General features: G+C 31.5%; 1 protein-coding gene across 1 annotated transcript in view; it reads left to right on the top strand.

Annotated features, from left to right (window-relative positions):
* Positions 1-11,761, top strand: part of LOC132942517 (transcriptional coactivator YAP1) — a 36,392-nt gene extending 24,631 nt beyond the window's left edge. The window contains exons 2-7 of the mRNA XM_061010967.1: positions 6,482-6,660; positions 6,927-7,052; positions 7,537-7,721; positions 8,504-8,702; positions 8,879-8,973; positions 9,113-11,761. Of these exons, the coding sequence (XP_060866950.1) occupies positions 6,482-6,660; positions 6,927-7,052; positions 7,537-7,721; positions 8,504-8,702; positions 8,879-8,973; positions 9,113-9,208 (880 nt within the window). The 3' untranslated portion in view covers positions 9,209-11,761. The remainder of the gene's footprint in view (positions 1-6,481; positions 6,661-6,926; positions 7,053-7,536; positions 7,722-8,503; positions 8,703-8,878; positions 8,974-9,112) is intronic.
* Positions 11,762-21,622: the final 9,861 nt, after the last annotated feature.

The raw sequence follows: 21,622 nt of genomic DNA, 5'->3' as shown, positions 1-21,622 counted from the left end.
GTGTATGTTTACTGTTAATGTGGAGAAACCACTGAGGGATATCAATAGGAAAAATTGTCCAAATAACTATTTTCCGATTGGGGGAGCGAGGACATGCCCATCCAACGCCAACCCCCCGATGGGAGCACCTGTTGCGTATGTGTACAATCTAAATTGTTCAAACCTCGGTTGTGCATACACGATAACGATATTATTATAGTAGGTACAATGTACAATCGGACATCGCTTAATATTGTCATGCAACGAAAGTATTGAAATACGTGCTCATCGTACGTATAAGTGTATTATTTACGTTTTCGTCGAAATCAGTCGGCCAGTCGTTTTGCTTATCGATTTTATCGGAGGTGATCGTACCAGTCATATAAATTTTGCGGTATGGAACAGAGTAACACTGTTATTGTATAGTTCCGCCAACAATGAATCCTATCCCTTGAGTCGGTGGTGTTGAGAAGGGAGAGGGTGGAATACCGATCTTTTTGCGGTGCGAGGTTACCTGTGAAAATACGCATAAAATATTATTATAACGCGTGTAAGTTGTGTTATTATAACGCCCGTGTTGGTTTTGGTTCTGGTGACTGGTAGGAGGGTTGTTTATAGACGCCCCAATTATAGGTAGATGTTGTCGTTTCTAAAAAGTATTGGCATTAATTGATATAATATACTTATGTTTAATCAGGAATACGGGACGATCTCCATAAGGAATATTGTATTATTTTTAGATGTACCTACAGGAAGGACATTAACCGTCGCCGTCGTCAAACGGTCGACTATCGAGCGCGCGCCAACGAACCGGTTTCCTGCTATAATATAATAATGGCCCACCACGGCATTATCATAGTCTATGGTATTATGCTACCGACCGCACACGCCGGTCTGGTACAGTCGGATTTCATTGCGACTTGTGTTATACGCACTTATACCCTATACAGTATACAAGGTGGTTGTAAGCAATACGAAGCTTTCCCTAAAATGGCTAAAAACCAACTTACACGAGACTTTTACACCTGCAGTGTAACGGCGTGCCACATAATATAGACGGACTTTTATTATTGATTTTCGTTATGCATCTTGTACAACTTTTAAAAATGTTAATAGCCATTTTTTAAATTTTGACTTTTTTAAGGCACTTTTTTTAGTATCGGAGCCTGCAAATCTGCGGTAAGGCCAAAAGTTTATTGACAGTTCACCAATAACTGAAATTCGGCTGAGAGGACTATGTTCACTTATTTCAGAGGGGGAATAATACCTCTTGTAGCGCCTGCGCACATTAGTCCACCAACCAATACAGCCGAGAAACGGAAATAAAATATTACACTGTAGTCTGTACCAGATACACCAGTACCCGGGAATGATATAGGCATACATTATATTGTAAATTCTAAAAGTACCCCGCAGACTGCATGTATCTTGCTAAAAATCCCACCGACCGAATGCCCGAGTCAGCGTGAAGACATCGCGCGTTTGAACCTTCAAGTCGAAGTCACCAATTGAAATGTTCAAATTTTGAATGCGTCCACCGTTGTTATAATATGATATTATTAGTGGTACGGTTCGTATGAAATAATTGAAGTACACGCACGCAACCATGGCGCTTAAAATAAAACATGAGTCACGGTTTTGTTTTTCCGCCTCCAATAATGATAATAATATTATTATTGTGTGATTATTTTAATATAATATTATTATTACAAATTACAATTTAATATATTTTGTGTCGAGTGTGCAAATTGTATAAATCGCAAACGACGACAGCGGTGGCGGCGGGTACTAAACACTAGGCGTTTTTTTTTTATCTCCGAAGGAAATACCTACTCGAATAACGGATTATAATATTAAATGTACATGTAATTTTTTTATTAATATAATTATTACTATACAATAAAGCTTTTTATGATTTTTGTGTATATAATGAAAAGGCGGTGGCTCTAAGATGAGATAAGGTTCTACATTGAAGGTCGGCCGCTTATCAAACCGCTCGCACGCCGAACAATAAGATGCCATTTTTATTTATCGTCACATTGTATACTATTATTATTGTTATTATTATATATTTTATTATTATTATTATGTGTGTGTGTGTGTGTGTGTATGTGTGTCGTTTTGTGTTGTCGTATACGTTAAAAAATAAAAAAAATAAAAAACAACTGATTAAACGGAGCGCACACGAGTGTTATTTATATTCGCGTCGCCCAAAGACCGTGGGAACGGTAAGACGCGACGGTGGCGACGACGTCGTCGACGGCGGTAGAAACGCCGCCGCCTCACGACGTGCGACGCAATGGAAGAAGACCGACCGAGAGTGAAGAGAGAAAGAGTTAGAGAGGCTGTATATATAAGCGAGCGGGTGTGAGACGGGGGAAAAGCAGATCGACGAGCGTGTGAGAGAGAAGATTCGGCTCGAACCGCCGTCAATAGGGTCCGATTGTTAGCGAGACAATATTTACGAGCTCGAAATGTTGACCGTGTGAGCACGTCAATGATAATTGATAACCGCGGTGTGTGTGTGTGCAGTGTGCGGATGTTTTGCCGAGTCGACTCGGATTTACGTATTGGGTCGCTTCGTAAAATATATTTTTCGTCGTCTATATTATAATATGATATACGCCTCGCTGCTGCAGCATTGACCCTTGTATAGCCGTCGTCGAGAGCAGTCTCGTTTCAGCCCGGCCAAAGGGCTCAGCCTTACAATGGGGCATAGGGACCAGAATATACTCCCTCAAAACATTTGAGGTTCATTTGAATATTGTGTGTTTTGCAACAAATTTCCATACAAATTGCAATTAGAGTCGACAATATTTGAATTTTTGTTAAAATACACGAGTTTAATATATATCATATAATTTCGTAAATGTAGGCAATTTTAAACTAAGAAAAATTACATCGGAGATATACAATTTTCTAAACCGATTCTAAGACCAGCTAGGGTATACGAAACGGAGATATAGCAGTGCGACAACGGGGTACGTTTATTATAATATAATATAGTCATATTAAGTGTCCAAAAAGATAAACATTGGGACGGGAATAGTGAATTAATGGAATCCTGATGTTGTATTAATATACAATCATCACACTGTGATTGAGAGAAGGCCAATGTCGAAAGATTTAGTATGCCTATTACGATTTACACTTTTCGGGTATGATATTATATAATATCCCATGAGCCGTCATTAGTGGATATTATAAACACGACAAGTAGACGATATTAAAATAATAAAATGTATACCCGTATATAGTTCAAGTCCGACCCAGGCAATCGATCGTCTTCGCCAGCTTCATTAAATATTGTGCCTGTAAAAAATTATAGATACCTATAGGTAATTATTAAATCATGCAGTGATGTTGGCGGGCAAGTAGTACAACGGGGCAGGTCCCCGAATAGCTTATACCGCGGTCGGTTTCTGGCCAAATTTATTCACCGGCCCCGACGTGTGCACCTGCACATATTATGAAAATATGCGTGGATAATAATAACGCGGATAAAATAAATATAGGCTCGTCCGTACATTGGATTTATTCACATAATAATATTGTAGTCAACGATGACGCGTACCTATAATATACCTACCACATGTATATTGTATAGAACGCGCGCTCGTTGGGTCGTGTGGGCGTCACTTTTGAGCTGCAATATCAGACGCGTCGGCAATAATAATACTATCGAAAACTCGTAATTCATAATAATATTATTACATTATTATTATTTAGCTGCTGCAGGTTAACCTCGGTATTATTATATTTTATGCGCCGCTTGCCAACACCCGGTCAGTGCGCCTGTACGATATACGTAGTGGATGTAGGTATAATATAGTGTACAAAATAATTATAATACGTAATACATAATATTAGTATATGCACATGGGTAGTGTGTACTGTGTATACTGCACTGCAGATACCTGCGAGGAATTATTATCGTTTCAGAGTTCAGAGGACGGCAATAATTCGGAATGTCTTAATGAATTATACCTATATGTGTTCTTAAAAATAATGTATATTTTATTTTTGCCGTGCAGTTAAGTACACTGCAGTATAAATAGCTAGCGTACTACGTATAATACTGCTGCTACTTTATTATGATGTACAACCGGCGCCTGTGTATTATATAATGTAATATTATGATAATATTATGATATATTATGTGCGGTATTATTATTATTATTATACATGATGTATGAGTGTATCGTTTTTCCGTCGGCTCGTGATTGTATCAAAATATAAACTTGATTAACGCATAACGCGTTTAATAAATTTGTTTTTATCAGAAAGAACACATCCATGAATGTACAACGTGTGTTAAAATGCCGCCGAGATCTGTTGATATTGCATTGTACTAAACGATTGCCGCCGTCGCAGATTTTTATGCGTAAAAAACACAATGATGACATTTTTCGCCGGAAAACTAAAATTATACCAAACCGTTTTTCGAACACATCAGCGGGAAACCAACTCCCACGCCAACCACTGAAATCTCGCTATCTACCCGCCCGCAGGAGCTCTCGAGTCTTTAAACTTAATCATTAAAACGGTGACTAATATTGTCCACTCATATTATACACATACACGTACCTACTATATTAGTTAGGTATTTGTAAGTACTAGGTCAAGTGTCCATTCAAATCTAAATAACGTTACTACTTAATATCTTGCAACAATTTGTTTTTGCGGACTATTGCAGTCATTGGTCGCACTACGTGTACCTATATTATCTAATTGAATTTATAATTTATTTTTCTTTATTGATCTTAAGCTTCGGCAACTATGGCCATTAGCATTTTTGTAGAGGAGGTTATGGTTGGTTGAGAAACACGCATGTATGGGGGTGGGGGAGGATTCGTCACTAAAAACCCGGGTGGTCACCCATCCAGGAACTAGCGACGTCGGCCGACGCTCGACCTCAGTACATGTTAGTGACTTAAACCAACCACCGAACCACATTAGGCCCCCCCATACATAATATTATTATAAATAATAATGAGGGTATCGGTACCTATATGCGTTTGATTTATATAGGTATAAAATCTATGTGTACACGCCTATTTAGTATAATAATTAATAATTGTGCATCTTTTTATTTCATAGAAAATTGTCGATCGTGAATCGCAATTATATACATATAGGGGAACCCGGAGCAAGATGAGACACCTAATTTTCAACTCGTTGTAGTATGTTGAATTTTTCAGAAAAATTATGAATTTATGTACCATTTATGAGTGAATGTTCCTTAGTTTTAAAAATTGTTCACTCTAAAATATTTAAAAATATTATAGAAATCAAAAAAAGATTTTTAAAAAGTCGGAATTTGTTCATCTTACCCTCACTCTGGGGTAATATGTCTCATATAAGGATGAACCATATAAGAGCCCAATAGATATTATTTTCAAATTTATCAACATAGGAACTTCTTTATAAGAATTTCACAAAAAAAGACTTTGGTAATTACTTTAACAGAACCCCGCATGACTTGTCTCATTATGCCCCAGGTAGACTAATTATGTTCAATTGAACCTAAACTATTAAATACTTAATCAATGTTTAATAATAATACAGAATACTAAACTACAGAATTATATAAATATATTAGAATAATTTTCGTTGAGAATTAATAAATTATTCTTGCCTTAAAATAACGTAGAACTTTTAACAAAATAAGCCATTTTGAGACGAAAATAAAAAATCACTGATATTATACCATATCAATCAGTTATCATAAAATTACTATCAAAAATCATCTTACTTGCCTCCATATAATATTATAAGGAGGTTTCAAATATATTACTATTAATAATTATGGAGAAATAACGCTGTCCCATCTTACCTCGTATACTCATCTTGCCCCATGTTCCCCTACGGCCTACGAGTAGTTACGAAGAAATATACTTAATTTATTATTCAAGAGTTCGATAATTGTATTTGGGCTGTGATATACTATATTATAGTGAGTCATAGGCGGATATTGGAGGGACCTGGGGGGGGGGGGGGTCGTCTTAAGCCTAAAACCACACTAGATGTCAAAATAAATTGTGTATTTTAATATACCTATATATACTTGGTGCCTCTGCTAGAATAAAGTAGGAGTACTGAGTAGCCACTAGTTAGTAGGTTAAAGCGTTTAAAAATGTATGTTACCGCTAATGGATAAGACAAAAATGTTAAGCCCCCCCACGGATGTGCCCAAATATCCGCCTATGTAGTGAGTTTTGACTAACCCATCGTCGGCATTAAACAAGCTGCTTGTTTGGTATTTATTTTAAGCGAGGAGGTGGTATAGTGGTGTATAGTTAGTATACATATATTTAAGTAATATGTGACGTGTTCAAACTTCAAAATCGAAAGTTTATTTTTTTTAAACAGTCCTTAGGTATACACTATACAGATACTTGCATCAACCGCGGGCCGACGCTCATGATAAAATATTTTAATATTATACTGTTATAGTTTCGTTACGAAAATGTCTTAACTTGAATTTTTGTTTTCACTATAGTCACCTCACCAGAACAACCCAATGGGAAGATCCGAGAAAAAGCTTGGCCGCTCAAGCGGCGAACCAACACCAGCGCAGCGCCGAACAATTGCTAAGCCCCGGCAACGACAGTGGATCGAGCACGAACGCTACCAGCACTCCAACAAACTCGCCTCCGCACATTCATTCAACCCTCCAAGGTGAGTTAACATTTTTATTCACAATGTATTTTTTTCGTATCGCATTAACAATATTATAATATTATATTATTTACTTATAATATATCATGTTATAAGTACTTATAACGCATAGTGCCATGAGTCACATTTATAACCTTTATGCGCGTCTACATTATGTGTGCCGTACGGTCGTCGCTAAGGCGACCCGCAAGCGCAAACAAAAACGACCCAGCTCAATTTTAGTCAAATTTTAACCCCGTACGTTTCGGCCCTTGTATATATTATAGGAGCGAACAAAAACGTGACACTAGGACCGCTGCCAGACGGATGGGAACAAGCCGTCACAAGTGACGGCGAGACTTACTTCATAAACCACATTGCCAGGACCACGTCGTGGTTCGATCCGAGAATACGTAAGTGTGACTTAATTATTTGATTACCTATCGTTTACAAATGTACACGGCCATAGACCGTTTGCAGGGCGAATAGTCATACTACTCATGCTACAATAGGTATACTTACCGTTTAGGCGAGTGTTTATTTCTCAATAAATTCCGTTTTGGGGTATTGGTTGAATAAATTTGAATATAATATAGGTTTATTGATAAATGAATGTGTATATGTTGTATACCTAGTAAGAAGTAATGCACATAGTCATAATTAAATTTTTTTTTTTTTAAATACATTCATACTTTAAATAGTAATGAAAACGTAAAATACAGTAAAAAATGTATAAAATAAAATCACATGCGCATCAAGGCCCGATATGGCATCTCGGTCACGCAGGTAAAAATTAATATATTCACCCGAACGACCACTGCCCATGTGCACTCACTACAACAATTCATACAGGTACCTACCATGTACATTTATATATTATTATGTTCGTGTTTACAGCCGTTCATTTGCAAAGAGCGCCAACGTCGGGCGCCGTGCTGCCTTCCGGTTCTGCGTCGTGGCTGTTAAACGGCGCTTCCGGTTTGTCGCAGTCGCTCCAAGTCACCCAGCAAAAGCTCAGGTTACACTCGCTTCAATTAGAGCGCGAACGTCTAAAGAGTCGCCAACAGGAAATCATTCGTCAGGTATATTGACAATAATTAATAATATATTAATAAAATATATAGTATATATACCTACATAATATTAATACCTATTGACCTATAGGCTATTATAATATATTAGAGTCTATATAATATCTATTCTGATAATACACGTGACCTAGAGACCCCTCCCCAATCAGACCAACATCATTAGTTGATGAAGGAGAGTGTTAATACATTGTACATGTGCTCACCTCTTTTATCCAGTTTTTTTTTTTTTATCAACCCAAAGGTTGGTTTACAACTCCTATTCTCCATGCTAACCAATTACTCGCCTTTTCTTTAAGTTCCTTAAAGGTTTTGACTTTTGCATCCCATTTAATTTGTCCAGTATTACAGTAGATTTATCCAAAAAATGATTTTTTAGTTATACATTTTTATAACAGACATCATTTTGTAATGATAATATTATAATTTTATTATTATAACCTTATATTATAATTAAAAATAATATTAGTATAATGTTTTAATAATATTTTTAAGCAACAAATGGCTGTCTGGTAAAAGTCATATTTTCGAATAGATTTTTCTATATCATTTAAGGAGTGCAGTCTTGTAAGGATGCATACTTCTATTTTTTTGTTGCTAATTTTAGTGGTGCTTATAATATAGTGGCTCATATTGTTGGCGCCTTTTCTGACGTGAGACGACCTGCAGTAACGGCGTCATTGCGTCGAGAAACGATTGATTCAATCGGCGTCTAAAATATTATCGCACTGTCATGTTATTATAATGTATTAAAATATATGTTTGTGTGTGCGCAGCAAGATCTGCAGATGTTGCGCTCGGGTCAGACGAACAACGACCTCGACCCGTTCCTATCGTGCAGCAGCAGTAGCGTAGATCATTCGCGGCAAGAATCGGCCGACAGCGGCTTGGGCCTAGGAAACAACTACTCGCTGCCGCACACTCCCGAAGACTTTTTGTCGTCCAACATGGACGACAACATGGACTGTACTTCAGGTAAGGACCAAAGAAAAATATTTCGTGTAATACATCAGCTGTAGGTATACGATAAATAATTGTTGTTGCTGTTGTTATCACAGCAATATCGTAACCTGACCTAACGGTATGTTTTATTTTTTTTTTATTAATTTTGTTTCGTTTTTCTTTGTTCACGCACCTGTGGTGTACTACAGAGAGCGATAATCCGGGTCCTTCGTCCATGTCGGTAGTCGATTCACAGGAAATGTCCACGTTGGATGTCACCGACGACTTAGTCCCGTCGCTTCAAGTAAATAGAATCAATACTTACTATTATAGAATTATAGAATTGCAATAATATAGCGAACACGACCGATCTATCCCGGCCAAACTCTCATGCAGTGTTATTGTATAGTTATTTATGTGATCTTTTTTTTTCTGTTTTCTAGTTAGGGGACGAATTTATAAGTAATGACATAATGGACGAAGTACAATTGTTGATCGACCCGAACAATAAACCAGGATCGATTTTGACTTGGCTTTAAAAACGTCTCGCACATCAACTGTGTTTATAAGTTGTTTTTTTTTTTGAATGACACCCTCATAAAGAAGTTTAAAATGTATACATAAATATATATTTATTTATGTGTGTGCGTGTGTGTGTACAAGATATGTTTGTCATATTAACCTAGTCTAAGAATAATTATGAACGTATGTATGTGTTTCGTATGACGTGTGAAAATTATTTATGACGTTACACTATATTATTATAGTAGGTACAATATTATATTATAGAGTATCGCTCCGGCGCGGCGCGTATGTCACGTAACTAATTATCGATTGTTCCGTTTTAGGTTTATATAGATTATAATAAATATTATTATTATCGAAGAACAATGCGCGTAAGAACCGGTGAATCGGATAATAAAACAAAAACAAAACTCTGTTAGGTTGAAATTTGAATGTCGAAACGTCGTCGTGGTTGAAAGCACTGCCGTCTCCCGTTCCATCCAGTCCATCCCCAAGCGAAATAAGCATTTAAACGAATTATTTTATCAGTCGTATATTATAGGGAGTGCGATCAGTCCGACGTTTATACCGACGGAAATTTCAATTCATTTTTATTTTCATTCACTGCCAAAATCGAAATGGTTAGATTTTACAGGGTATATGAAATGTATTACTTCAAACATACATAGGTATTAGGTATATTATTGAACATTTGAAAATTTTATTTATAAATTATCTTTTCACATAATATATAACATACATGTAATATATTATACTCACGCAAGGTAATTATTTTAATGTGAACTTGTCAATATCTCTAGAAATGTAAGTACAACATGACTGCTGCAAGTAGTTTGCACAAGTTTCTAAAACGTTCAACACATCTCTAAATTTTCAATAGGCTTTTATAACTGACAAATGGTAATACATAAATTACACGACACCATATTATTATATACGACCATAATTTTTACCAAATGTACGTTATTTTAATGAAACGACTTATACTACGACCTGCCTATACTAAATGCAAATACATATTATTAGTTGACATTTTTAGACCGATATTGAACGATTTGTGTTAAAATAATTACCCTGCGTCTCTACATGTATATATATATATATATATTTTTTTTTAATTTTAAATCACTGTGACAAATGTTGTGAGTATGTGTGTATTTGCGTTTAAATAACGCCAATTATTAATACGATAAGATTTATTCGTACTGATCAAAACAACGAGTGCCTTAAAAAACTTAAGCAATATTTATGTAACCGTCCTTATTTGTTGAATATATTATGTTGAATGCGCGGAAACGTTTTATTTATCTTGTTGACAGTATTAAGTTTATATTATTATGTATTTTTGTTCTCATGATATATTTTTAAATTATAGAGTTGCAAATGACAATCGTACTTAAGTCCTCGCTACGAGCGTATTCATCCACCTAGAGTGGAGCGCCTACGGAAGCGAGTTATCACCCCCCTCCCGGCCACCAACACTTTTACAATAGCACACTTAAATTTGTTCGTATAAAATTTATTCTCGTGCTTCATGAATCGTATTGTAATAGTGTAGCTGTTTAGGTAGGTAATGATATTATTATTACGATTAAACTGTAAATAATAATATTAATTATGAAAAATAATTATAATAAGATTGAAAAAACAACAACATAAACCCGTCATCAGGCATGGACTAGATGTGAAGTTGTTGTTTATAATATAATTTTGTATGGTTATAAATATATAGTATATATTATATATACATTCATAAAAATATTACGTTTAGTTAAATTTGCTCAACTGTGAAGTTGGAATATTATTTCGATTATCTAATTATCTATTAAAGCTGTACTTCTTTTACGTGTTAAGTTTAAATTAATTGTATGTTGTTCATAATGTACAATAATTAAGTGATAATGTTAGTAAAAAAAAAAAAAAAATAAAAAAAATAGAGCTTTGAAATTATATACTTAGCTGATCATTAATATTGTTCTTTTGACATTGTTTAGATGAATTATTGTATGTTTTTTTTACTAACTTTAAAATTTACGTTTTAATTTTAAAACATTTATTAATAATATTAAGACTGTTTGTTCTTTATATAAATTATTATTATATCGATTGTGTCGTATATTATGTACATTTATTTTTAGTAGTTGTAAAATTGTATGTAAATGTGTGTGCAATCAATCCAGCTCTATATTTATCTAATAAAAAAAAGAAGAAAATCCGAAAGCGATGAAGAACCATATTGATACTATTATTAATTGTGTACAAAAATATAATCATATAATGGTAGGTACCAACGATGAAAGAATACTTCGCCAAACAGCGAATATATCGTTTTAGCAATATGCATAATGCCTACTAAATATATTATTATCTATTATTGTATAATATATCACTACGTTTGTGCCCAAAATATACTAAATATTATGTATCTCTGCATCTAAATAATAATGTATATTATAAATATACCTATATAAATAATATATACGTTGGAGAATTATGTGCCTATTTTTGTAATGTTAAACAAATTTATATAATATATATTATAAATAAATGTATTTTTTTATTCTTAATTTGTAATCCGTTCAGATTTAAAACTACCTATATAGTCTTCTTTTCCGGATATTAATGATTTTTGGTATTTTATTTTTGGTTTAGTATATATTACAAATTATTTACAAATATTACAATACCACGAGTACCAGATATTGACACCAGTAAGTATTTACCAGTTTTACCGTACATAGTGCAGGTAACGTTAGTGCAACTATTATACTGTCTACTTTATAATACTAATATAATATTATTAATATGGTACTTTAGCTTATTAAACTTAAGTAATTTAGATAGGTACTACATGTAGCTCCTTCGTGACTTATTAGTTATTTCTGTACCGTACCAATAACAGCGCGGATTCACTATGGTAAATTACAGTCAGCTAAAATCTCATATTTCCCCGTTCTGCATGACAAAATGCTGTACGCCGATAAGACCCCATGAATATAAAAAAAAAAAATTAAATTTTTGTGATTGTAAAACTTAATTTTAATAAATTATATTGAGTACCTATAAGAGAAAAATGTAGAACTATAATATAATTATATTAAATAAATTACAAGCTTGAAGGGAATTCATGTCAAACTATTGGTTAAGACTAAAACAATTTAATACCAGCATTTAGATAAGTTAAACAAATAATAAAAAACTCTATTAATATATTATAGTTTAAATAATTATATAGACGATAAAAGTTAAATACAATGAGTGCGTATTATTAATTATATATGTTATAATATTCGATTTCTGTCCTAGACAAAAAAACATTTCAAGTATTCACATTTAAACTGGATTATAAAGTTAATCTAAAAATGATATGTATATATTTGTTTATAATGGTTGGCTAATGGCTGTAATTGATATTTACCTAATAGTTATTAAAATATTGTTTAAACATTTTATAATGGCCACAAATTTTTTATTAAAGGCTCTGGATTTTAAATATTTATATACAGGTACAGTGGTACACAATATTCATATTATATAGTTATATACCCATATAAATGCATTATTTATTATATTCAATTTTAGGGTAATTGTTTTAATTGTTTTTTCAATTTTCAAATATTTGTTAGGATTTTTATTATGTAGGAGGTGCATTGTTCTGAATGGTTTGTTTTGTTATTTACTATCGAATTTAAGTTCCACAGTAAATTTCAAAATCCTACTAAAATCGCGATTAAAAAATGGGGGATGCGGTGACACGAGATTTATATATATTAGATAATGTATAAGGTCGTAGGTACTCGTCTTTTCAATATATTGTATTAAATTATTTATTTATATATTTTCGTAGAGCTCATTATTATTATTTTAAAAAATCCGTACCATCTGTAAATGGTCATTTGGCGTAAAATTGATTTTTGATTAAGATTAGATAGGTTAAATACTTAAATAATTAAGAATCGCCAATATATGTGTCTTTGTCCATCTCGCGCGTGTAATATACATAGGTAAATATAACCTATATATAATAACAAAAATATTCCGTGCCTCACGATTACAAATGTGGTTTTAAGGAAAAGGGACCTTTTATACCTAGGTTTTATATGTACCACGTACCAGTAGGAACGTTCGCTGAGCTGATAAAATTTGATGGTGTGACATTTCTTTGATGAAACGGATGTCAATGATAATTTAAACAAATCAGGTATTAAAAAATTTACAGCGGAAAATATTGATTTTGACGAAGTTATTGAAACCTCAATAAGAATTTATTAAAAAAAATAAGAAAACTATTATAAGAAAATAATAGTACACAATGTTTATTTAATAGATTTTATAATATATTTTATACTAGCACACACGACGTTGCCCGTGCCAAAGATTTGTATTTTTTATAAATATAATTGGAAAAAAATGTTTATTTCATATTTCTTTAAATTATAATAGTTATATAATACGGAACCATTACGGAAATTGTTTAAATAAACAAAAAAAAAATTCTAGTGTGAGCTATCCTTTAGCTTTAGGAGTTAAAAAAATAAACTATAAACACCGTGCTGTACTAAAAGCTACAAGGTCTCAAGGAATCTATTGATATACATTTTGTTGAAAACAGTCCAGTATAGTTTTTGAGTCTATTAACTTTGGATGAATCAACATCAATTTTTAGCAGCATACCTAGACTTCACCAGTGAAAACATATAAAATATAGTGCTATATATAGATGTATTATGGCTTTGGTGTACCTCAGTTTATGGTCAAAATTGGTTCGGTGTTCCTCGCTTTGTGATCTAATTCGACCGAAATTTACAATTTGCGTGTGGTGGATTGGATATTGGATATATAGCACTTGGTATAAATCACTGGTCACTGGTCACTGGTCCTGACTCAATTGGCTCTCCGAATCCACGCTCACGTATTATTATAGGCATGTGTCTTGTCCATTGCACCGCCCAGACGCCCAATGTATTCTATGATTTGACTCCACATATGGACATATACGCGACTCACATTGTTCAGTTGCTACCAATATTATTTTGCTTCGGCGCCATTAGTAAGCCATGCCCCACGATCGATGATCGATTCCTTAATTTCATTGGCGCATATCCATAATTATATGTATAAGATAATCATGGTAGTTGATATTTCTTAAATTGATATGGCCGCTTACAAGTGGTATATAAAAGGTATTTTATTTGATTGGCAATAATCGCACTGTTTTTATTACTGTCCTTATGATTCCGTGTTAATTTTGCTCGGCATAATACTCAGCAATTTCCAATTAGGATTATATCATAATAATTGATTGTTATCACTGATTTGCACGCATGTTCATCAAGAATAAATCAGTTTTTAAGCGTTAATAATAATAATAAAATTATGATAATATGCTTAATGTAATATTATATTAATTAATAATATATGCAATGTTTTTGAATAAAATTAGTTCAACATACCGTATACAATAAATAACATATAATATCCATACCTACTAATAAAGAAACAAAAGTTATAAAATATCCTTAGAAATAGAGTCTGACATACCATCTCAGCTTCGAATCGTTTTTCATATGCACTAATGGATGGTTTACCTATAATTAAAGTCAAATTTACAAATCCATTACGATACTATATTTGTAGTAGCAATTAACAAGATTTTGAAAACCAAGACCCTGATCTTCGAGATACTTTGATAAAGCTTTAAATATGTCATATGTTCTATAGCACCTACTGGCTACTACATACCACTCAAACTTTCCGATAATTATTTCAACTCTTCTGTTACGCCTATTTCAAAATTATTATCGTATTTTATATTTTTATATCTTGTAAAAATTATAGTAGCTTTGCCGTTTTACAATACTTTAGCTCTCATCTTTGTAGTCTGCCGATATTGAAAACTATTTAAAACGTGATGTTGTATTACGGTGATGTCACTGATGTGTGTCGCCAAAAAAATTGTTTAACTATACATTGTTCATTTATACGTGTTCAAATTATAAATATTATATGACATTATTATGGCGTTATGATTTATGACGTGATGGTAAAAACCATAGATAAGAAAAACAATTGTGAAGACAGCCTCATTCTCAATTTACATAATATATAGGTTCATAAAGGTATAGGTATAGGTTATAGGTTTTTCAAAAACCAATTATTTCTGAGAGTGTGGCCTTTACAATGAATCTAAATTAGGGTTTCGTAGTAAAAAATAAAGGTTGAGAAGCACTTGACTAGTATACAGAAGGTGTAGAATTGATTTACTTACGACATGTTCTTATCTAAAAATTATATTATTTCTAGCGTGCCAAATCGAACCGGCCACAGCATGCATCAGTAGGTTATATTTATTATATTTCTTCGGTCATGACTGGTAGTAGATAAATTAAGACATTCAACTAGGGCTGGTGGTATTTCAAATCTTGATACCGCGGTATTCGATATTTGATTATACTATACTGTTATCTACGGTATTTTTGGTAATTATTGAAAATACCGTAAGTACCTGAGTGGCTGAGTACCTGAGTAATTACCAAAAACAACCACCTCGGTAATTAGTTATCACCGAAAACTCCATACCTTAGTAATCGGTATTTTCGGTGAATATTGAAGTGTTTCCAAAAATCCAACTAATTAAAAATTTAACATCTATTTTATAAATTATATTTGTAATTAGGTATTTATTATTGTTTAAAAAAATCACAAAATATTTTGTAATTCTGTGGGAGAAGGGAATGGTTATTAAAAATAATCAAAACAATATTACCATCGTCAAATAGGTATACTAAAAATATTTGTTTTTTTCCTGAGTAATAATAACAGATGCCGGATGATATGATTATTTAAATATAAATTATTAATTATTAATGATAAACTATTATAGTATAATATAGTATATTATACGGTATTTTCGATAACAGTGGTATTTATATCAAATCGCGGTATGTTAGTATACCAGTATTCTAAAATACCAAAAATACCGGTAATTACCGGTATACTGAAAATACCGCCAGCCTTACTTCCAATCTAACAACATACGTATTTTCGTTTTAATTTTTCCAATCACCAACAAGTACAACAACTACCAAAAGAAATACTACACAATTTCAAAATGAATTAGGCTTGTTTCACAAATTGTGTTAGTGTTTGGTGTGGGACGTGAGTACCATAGGTTAGATTCCGAGTCCATTTTCCGTTTTATTTTAAACATTATGAACTTGTTAGAACAATAACACTAGTAAAAATGTTATAACACAACGTAATAATAACTACATTTATATCGGTGACGGATAACTTAGTGTTCATGCGAAACAATATAACGATAACGTTAATTTTATTATTAAGCGACATAAAAACGATAGCGCCGTGACACGTTTCAATAAGTCTGATTAACAGCGTAATTGACAATGCGCAATAAGAAACTTAAGAAATATTAATTTATATTTTACTTTATATATTTTAAAATGAATATGTAATAAATACATAATAATATATTATATTAATTTCTTTTCAATTTTTCAATTTTTTTTTATGTAAATGTAAAATACTAATAATTTATAAATATAAATGCGACGGGCCGTACATAGGTCGTAAATATTATGTTATATAGTATATATAGGAACTAAAAATTAACTATACTCTGTTAATCATCATGGCATTTTAGATAAAAAAAAATATTTTAACTCTAATTTTTTAATTTTAAGTAAATTATTAGCAAATAAATAGATAGTAAAATAGTTTAATAATTTAATAATACCTACGTGGTTGTAGGACACTTTGTACGGTCACCTGAAAAAAACTAAAATCGCGGAAAGTTAGGACTATTTAGGTAGTAACAACAGTCAATAAGGCGGACAGTTTGTACTAATTCAGGTAGTAATAAAATGTATATGGTGGACGAATTGTTTTCTGTTCACAGACAAAAGTTATATTGAGTTATACATAAATATCAATAAATAATATAAAATAATATAGTAATTCATATAAATATTAATTTGAAATTTAAAAATAATAATAATAATGAAAATAATAATAGGTAGGATAATAATAATCCGTGCTTTATACAGGCTTCGTGAATTTAAAAAAAGTCCACCGTCAAATATTAAATTTAAAAAGGTGGGCAAGTGGATGTCGCTCTGCTGTACTGTAGGTTACAAGTGGGTCACTGTATAATGGATGGTATTAAATTTGAATTCAATGATATATCATTGTATAAGAAAAACGATTCTGAGTGGAGACGATATGTCAGTCTAGGTATAAGACATATTATACACTTATCTATGGTATTAAAAAAAAAATTGACCTATAATAAATTCCAAATTAATCATATCACAATATCCATTAGGTACATATAACGCGTTATACATCAACAACAAACCGTGATACTATCATCATAATATATCGATGAAAATATTACAAATTAGAAGTTTCAAGTGCCCACGAATAATATTATACAATCACAACAAAATAACTAAAATAGTTATTCTAGGTTTTTATGTAATTTCGTCCTAATTTGAACTTAAAATGACTATACAAATAAACTGTGCTTGTGTATTTTTTAGATTTTTTGGTAACCGAATTATCTATTTACACGGAATCTTGTTTTAAATTTTCAATCCTTAGCTATAAAAACTGAACATTTTATAATTTATTAATTACAATGGTTGATAATTTTCGAGATTTTGATAAATTCTGTCCAAATTTGATCTTTAAATGCTTATAAAAAAAAACTGTGCCTATGTATTTTCAATATTTTTCAACTGCTATTGTAAAAATATATCAGGAGTCTTGTATTAAATTTTTACACTTTTTGGCCCAACAGATAAAACTTTATTGATATTTATAGAAAAAAAAACTAAAAAAATTGAAAACTGAAAATGCCCGTAAACAGCTCAAAAAGTGTCAAAATATTTTCAAAATTGTATGGTGTATAGGAAATGCTAATATAAACATTCAGTGAAATTTTCATGTATCTACAGTTATTCGTTTTTGAATTACAAGAAAATAAGGAAATCGGTACATGAGAAATCGAGTGAATATCTAATGTTGTAAAAATATGAATTTAAAACGCTCATAAAAATTTAATTTGACTTTCTTGTAGAAATTTTTTTTTTGATAAAGTTAGACAAACTTATGAGGAATCTTGTATTAGATTTTAAAATCTTAGATTTAAAAAGAAAATTTTTTATGAATTTCTAACTCAAAATAATTTGCAAATTTTCGTGATTTTTCCGTATTTTTTCAAGATTTGAACTTTAAACGTGTATAAAAAAAAACTGTGACTAAGGATTTTTAATTTTTTTCATCTGCCTTTGAAACAATAACCTAGGAGCCTTCTATTAAATTTTCAAGCTTTTTTACCCAACAAATAAAATTTTATTGATATTTATAGAAAAAAAATTTAAAAAAACTGAAAACTGACAATGTCCGTAAACAGTTCAAAAAAAGTCAAATTATTTTCAAAATTGTATTGTGTATAGAAAATGCAAATATAAACAACCAGTGAAAATTTCATGCATCTACGGTCATTTGTTTTAGAGTTACACCAATAACCAAAATCGATTTTGTTAAAAATCGATTTTGCGTAAAAATTCCCGTTTTTCCTTAATTTTTCTTTTGTTTTTCACATCGCTTTTGAAAACTACTGGGAAATTAAAATTTTGACCTCCCCAATGCACCAACGATATTCACTTTCCCATCGAACAAGATACTGAAGTCGAAAATCGAAGCATTATTTCGACTACTTATCGTGTACACAGACACAAAAATAAAAAAATAAAAAAAAATAAAAAAAATAAAAAAAAAAAATAAAAAAAAAAACACACATCATTGTAAAATCAATACATTCATCGTTTCACTCAGAATCTAAAATTAAAAGTATGGCAAATTATTTCTAGTAACTGTGTATTTGTAATTATTTTATTTTCATGCTGCGTAAAGGCTTCGTGATTTTTTTTTCTTATATTTTTATTTAAATTACTAGCACATTCGTCCAATTGCAGAGATCACAAAACACTCCAGAAACTTGGATTAGCCGATCCAACCAATTTATTGAATGAACTGTTCCATCCTTCACTAAAATTATTTGTCCTATGTGAATTATTAATCGTTTGGTGTCTGACATTCCAAATTTGAAGAGGGAATCTAGGTGTACCATTCTTACCGCTAATATACGTTGAATCAAAATAAGATATTAATGGAAATAGTTCTTGAGTAAAAGTTAAATATATATTGACTATTTCATTAGGTATTTCTTCAACTGGCAAAAACGCTAAAGATGTTACCAAATGTAAAATACATTGTTTTGCAATTGTTTTGTTATCCCTATACATTTTAGATAATCCTAAATTTTTTATTTGTCGCCATACACTCTGACAGAGATGAAAAAAGCAGCCCTGAATTTTCACTTGATTAAAAACTAGGTTAATGGCATTTATAACTCCTATTTCAGAATCAATAATAATTTTTTCTGGTTTAACCGGAGACCTGTTTCGAATAGATGCTAAAATAACATTTCTTCGTACGTTGTTTGTAATTTATCTGGGAGGAAAGCATAAACACATGTAAATACGTTATCTTCAAGTTCAGCTCGAATAACGTATAACTGAGCAAAAACACTCGAACATTTAAAAGTTCCATCCATAAACCATAGGGAGGCTGATGATAATATAGTTAAGGCTCGAGAAGTTGCAAATATCAACATTCTATTTTCACTTACGTTGTCGTAAATTAAAAATGGGTTTGACTCTCCTCCCATAGTTGTTTTCCATTTTCGGACAACAAAAATTGCATGCTTCTCGGTTCTTCAGGAACATTTTTAATTCGTATTTCCTATTTTATTACGTACGTCTTCTGTAATACAAACAAAAATTATTTTATAAATCATAAAATAGTATATTAAGTTATCAATACTAGTATTAAATATATTGATATACGTATGACAATAGTGTTAATTGGTAATAGATATAGTAGATATAAAAAAGTATTTATCTAATAATTTTTATGTAAGAATAAATATTATTTTGTATAAATATAATAAAATATTTAATATATAATTGATTTTACTAACCATTATTTTCATGAGTTACAGACAGAAGAATTTGATTTGTCGATTCTCTACTATTAATAGCTCGGCTTTTCATATGATTATAATATAATATATCACTTGGATCGTGGTTATGGTCAGTAAATTTTGTAAATAATATATACTATGACATAAACATAGAAAAGTATATAAAAAATAATTAATTTATTTAAATTATTAATTTATTAATTTAATTAATTTTTTAATAATATTATTATGAAAATAATATGATTTATAACTTATAACTCACCGGTTCGTGACGGTTCACTTTTGAACACTTCCAACGAATATTTGATAAATTTATTCTTAAAATGGTATACTCATATCCATATTTGAAAATGTTTGTATTAAGTTTAGTAGTTTGGTTCATACTGTTTATTGTATGGGTTGCGTATGAAGTGTACCGTGTCACCACAAAACTCATGTCTCATACTGATCGTGGATACGCGATCTAAAGTTTTGAGCAATTAAATATTTTATTTTATCTTATAAAATATATTTCCCGGTTTATTTATATCGTACAAAGTGTCCGCGATCGATTTTCATCAATTTATATTCACCGTACAAAGTGTCCTCGATTGATTTTTATCAATTTATTTTCACCGTACAAAATGTCCGCGGTATGGAACTCAAATAATAGATAGTACAAAGTGTCCGTTTACCTACCTACGTATTATCATTACAATAACACACCACAACAAAACAAAATTGAAATACAGTTGTGAAAAATAAAATGAAACACTGAATCTTTATAGAACATTTCACATAGTTATTCGGATTATTTGTAAATATATCCTCCCCACGGTATTGCAGTCACTAGTGAATTTAATATGTAGGTATATTTACTATTTAATATATATTTAGCACCGTCCTATAGTATATACCTACTAGAAAACAACTTCAATCTATTTACCTATACCTACCATAACATAATAATTATTATAATTTGTGAATGTATTTAATTGCATTCGATGAATTATAAATTATAATAGTAAGTTGTATAGTATATTGTAAGATACTTCTTCAACAAATATTTCTATATAATTTAAACTCTACACTCTACACTCTATCTACACGTCGTTGTAGTCGAAGTTGATACACAGGACCTTATGTTTAATTTGCATAGGTGTAAATTTACTTTTGTACGTATAATTGCAGTCAATATAATGTATATTAATGGCAATTAAAAATTAAAACAAATACACACTAGGCGGTTATAAATCGTACTTATCATTATAACATTATACATTATAGTATACCTATACGACACCTATTAACCGCAACACGTTAACTTCCCTAGGCACGCGATAAGTCAACAAGTGGCCGAGCATTCGGACAATCATAA

This window comes from Metopolophium dirhodum, chromosome 4 (genome assembly GCF_019925205.1).
Source record: "Metopolophium dirhodum isolate CAU chromosome 4, ASM1992520v1, whole genome shotgun sequence".
Classification (NCBI taxonomy): domain Eukaryota; kingdom Metazoa; phylum Arthropoda; class Insecta; order Hemiptera; family Aphididae; genus Metopolophium; species Metopolophium dirhodum.
The sequence above is the reverse complement of the archived record's forward strand: the minus strand, read 5'-3'. Positions and strand labels throughout refer to the sequence as shown.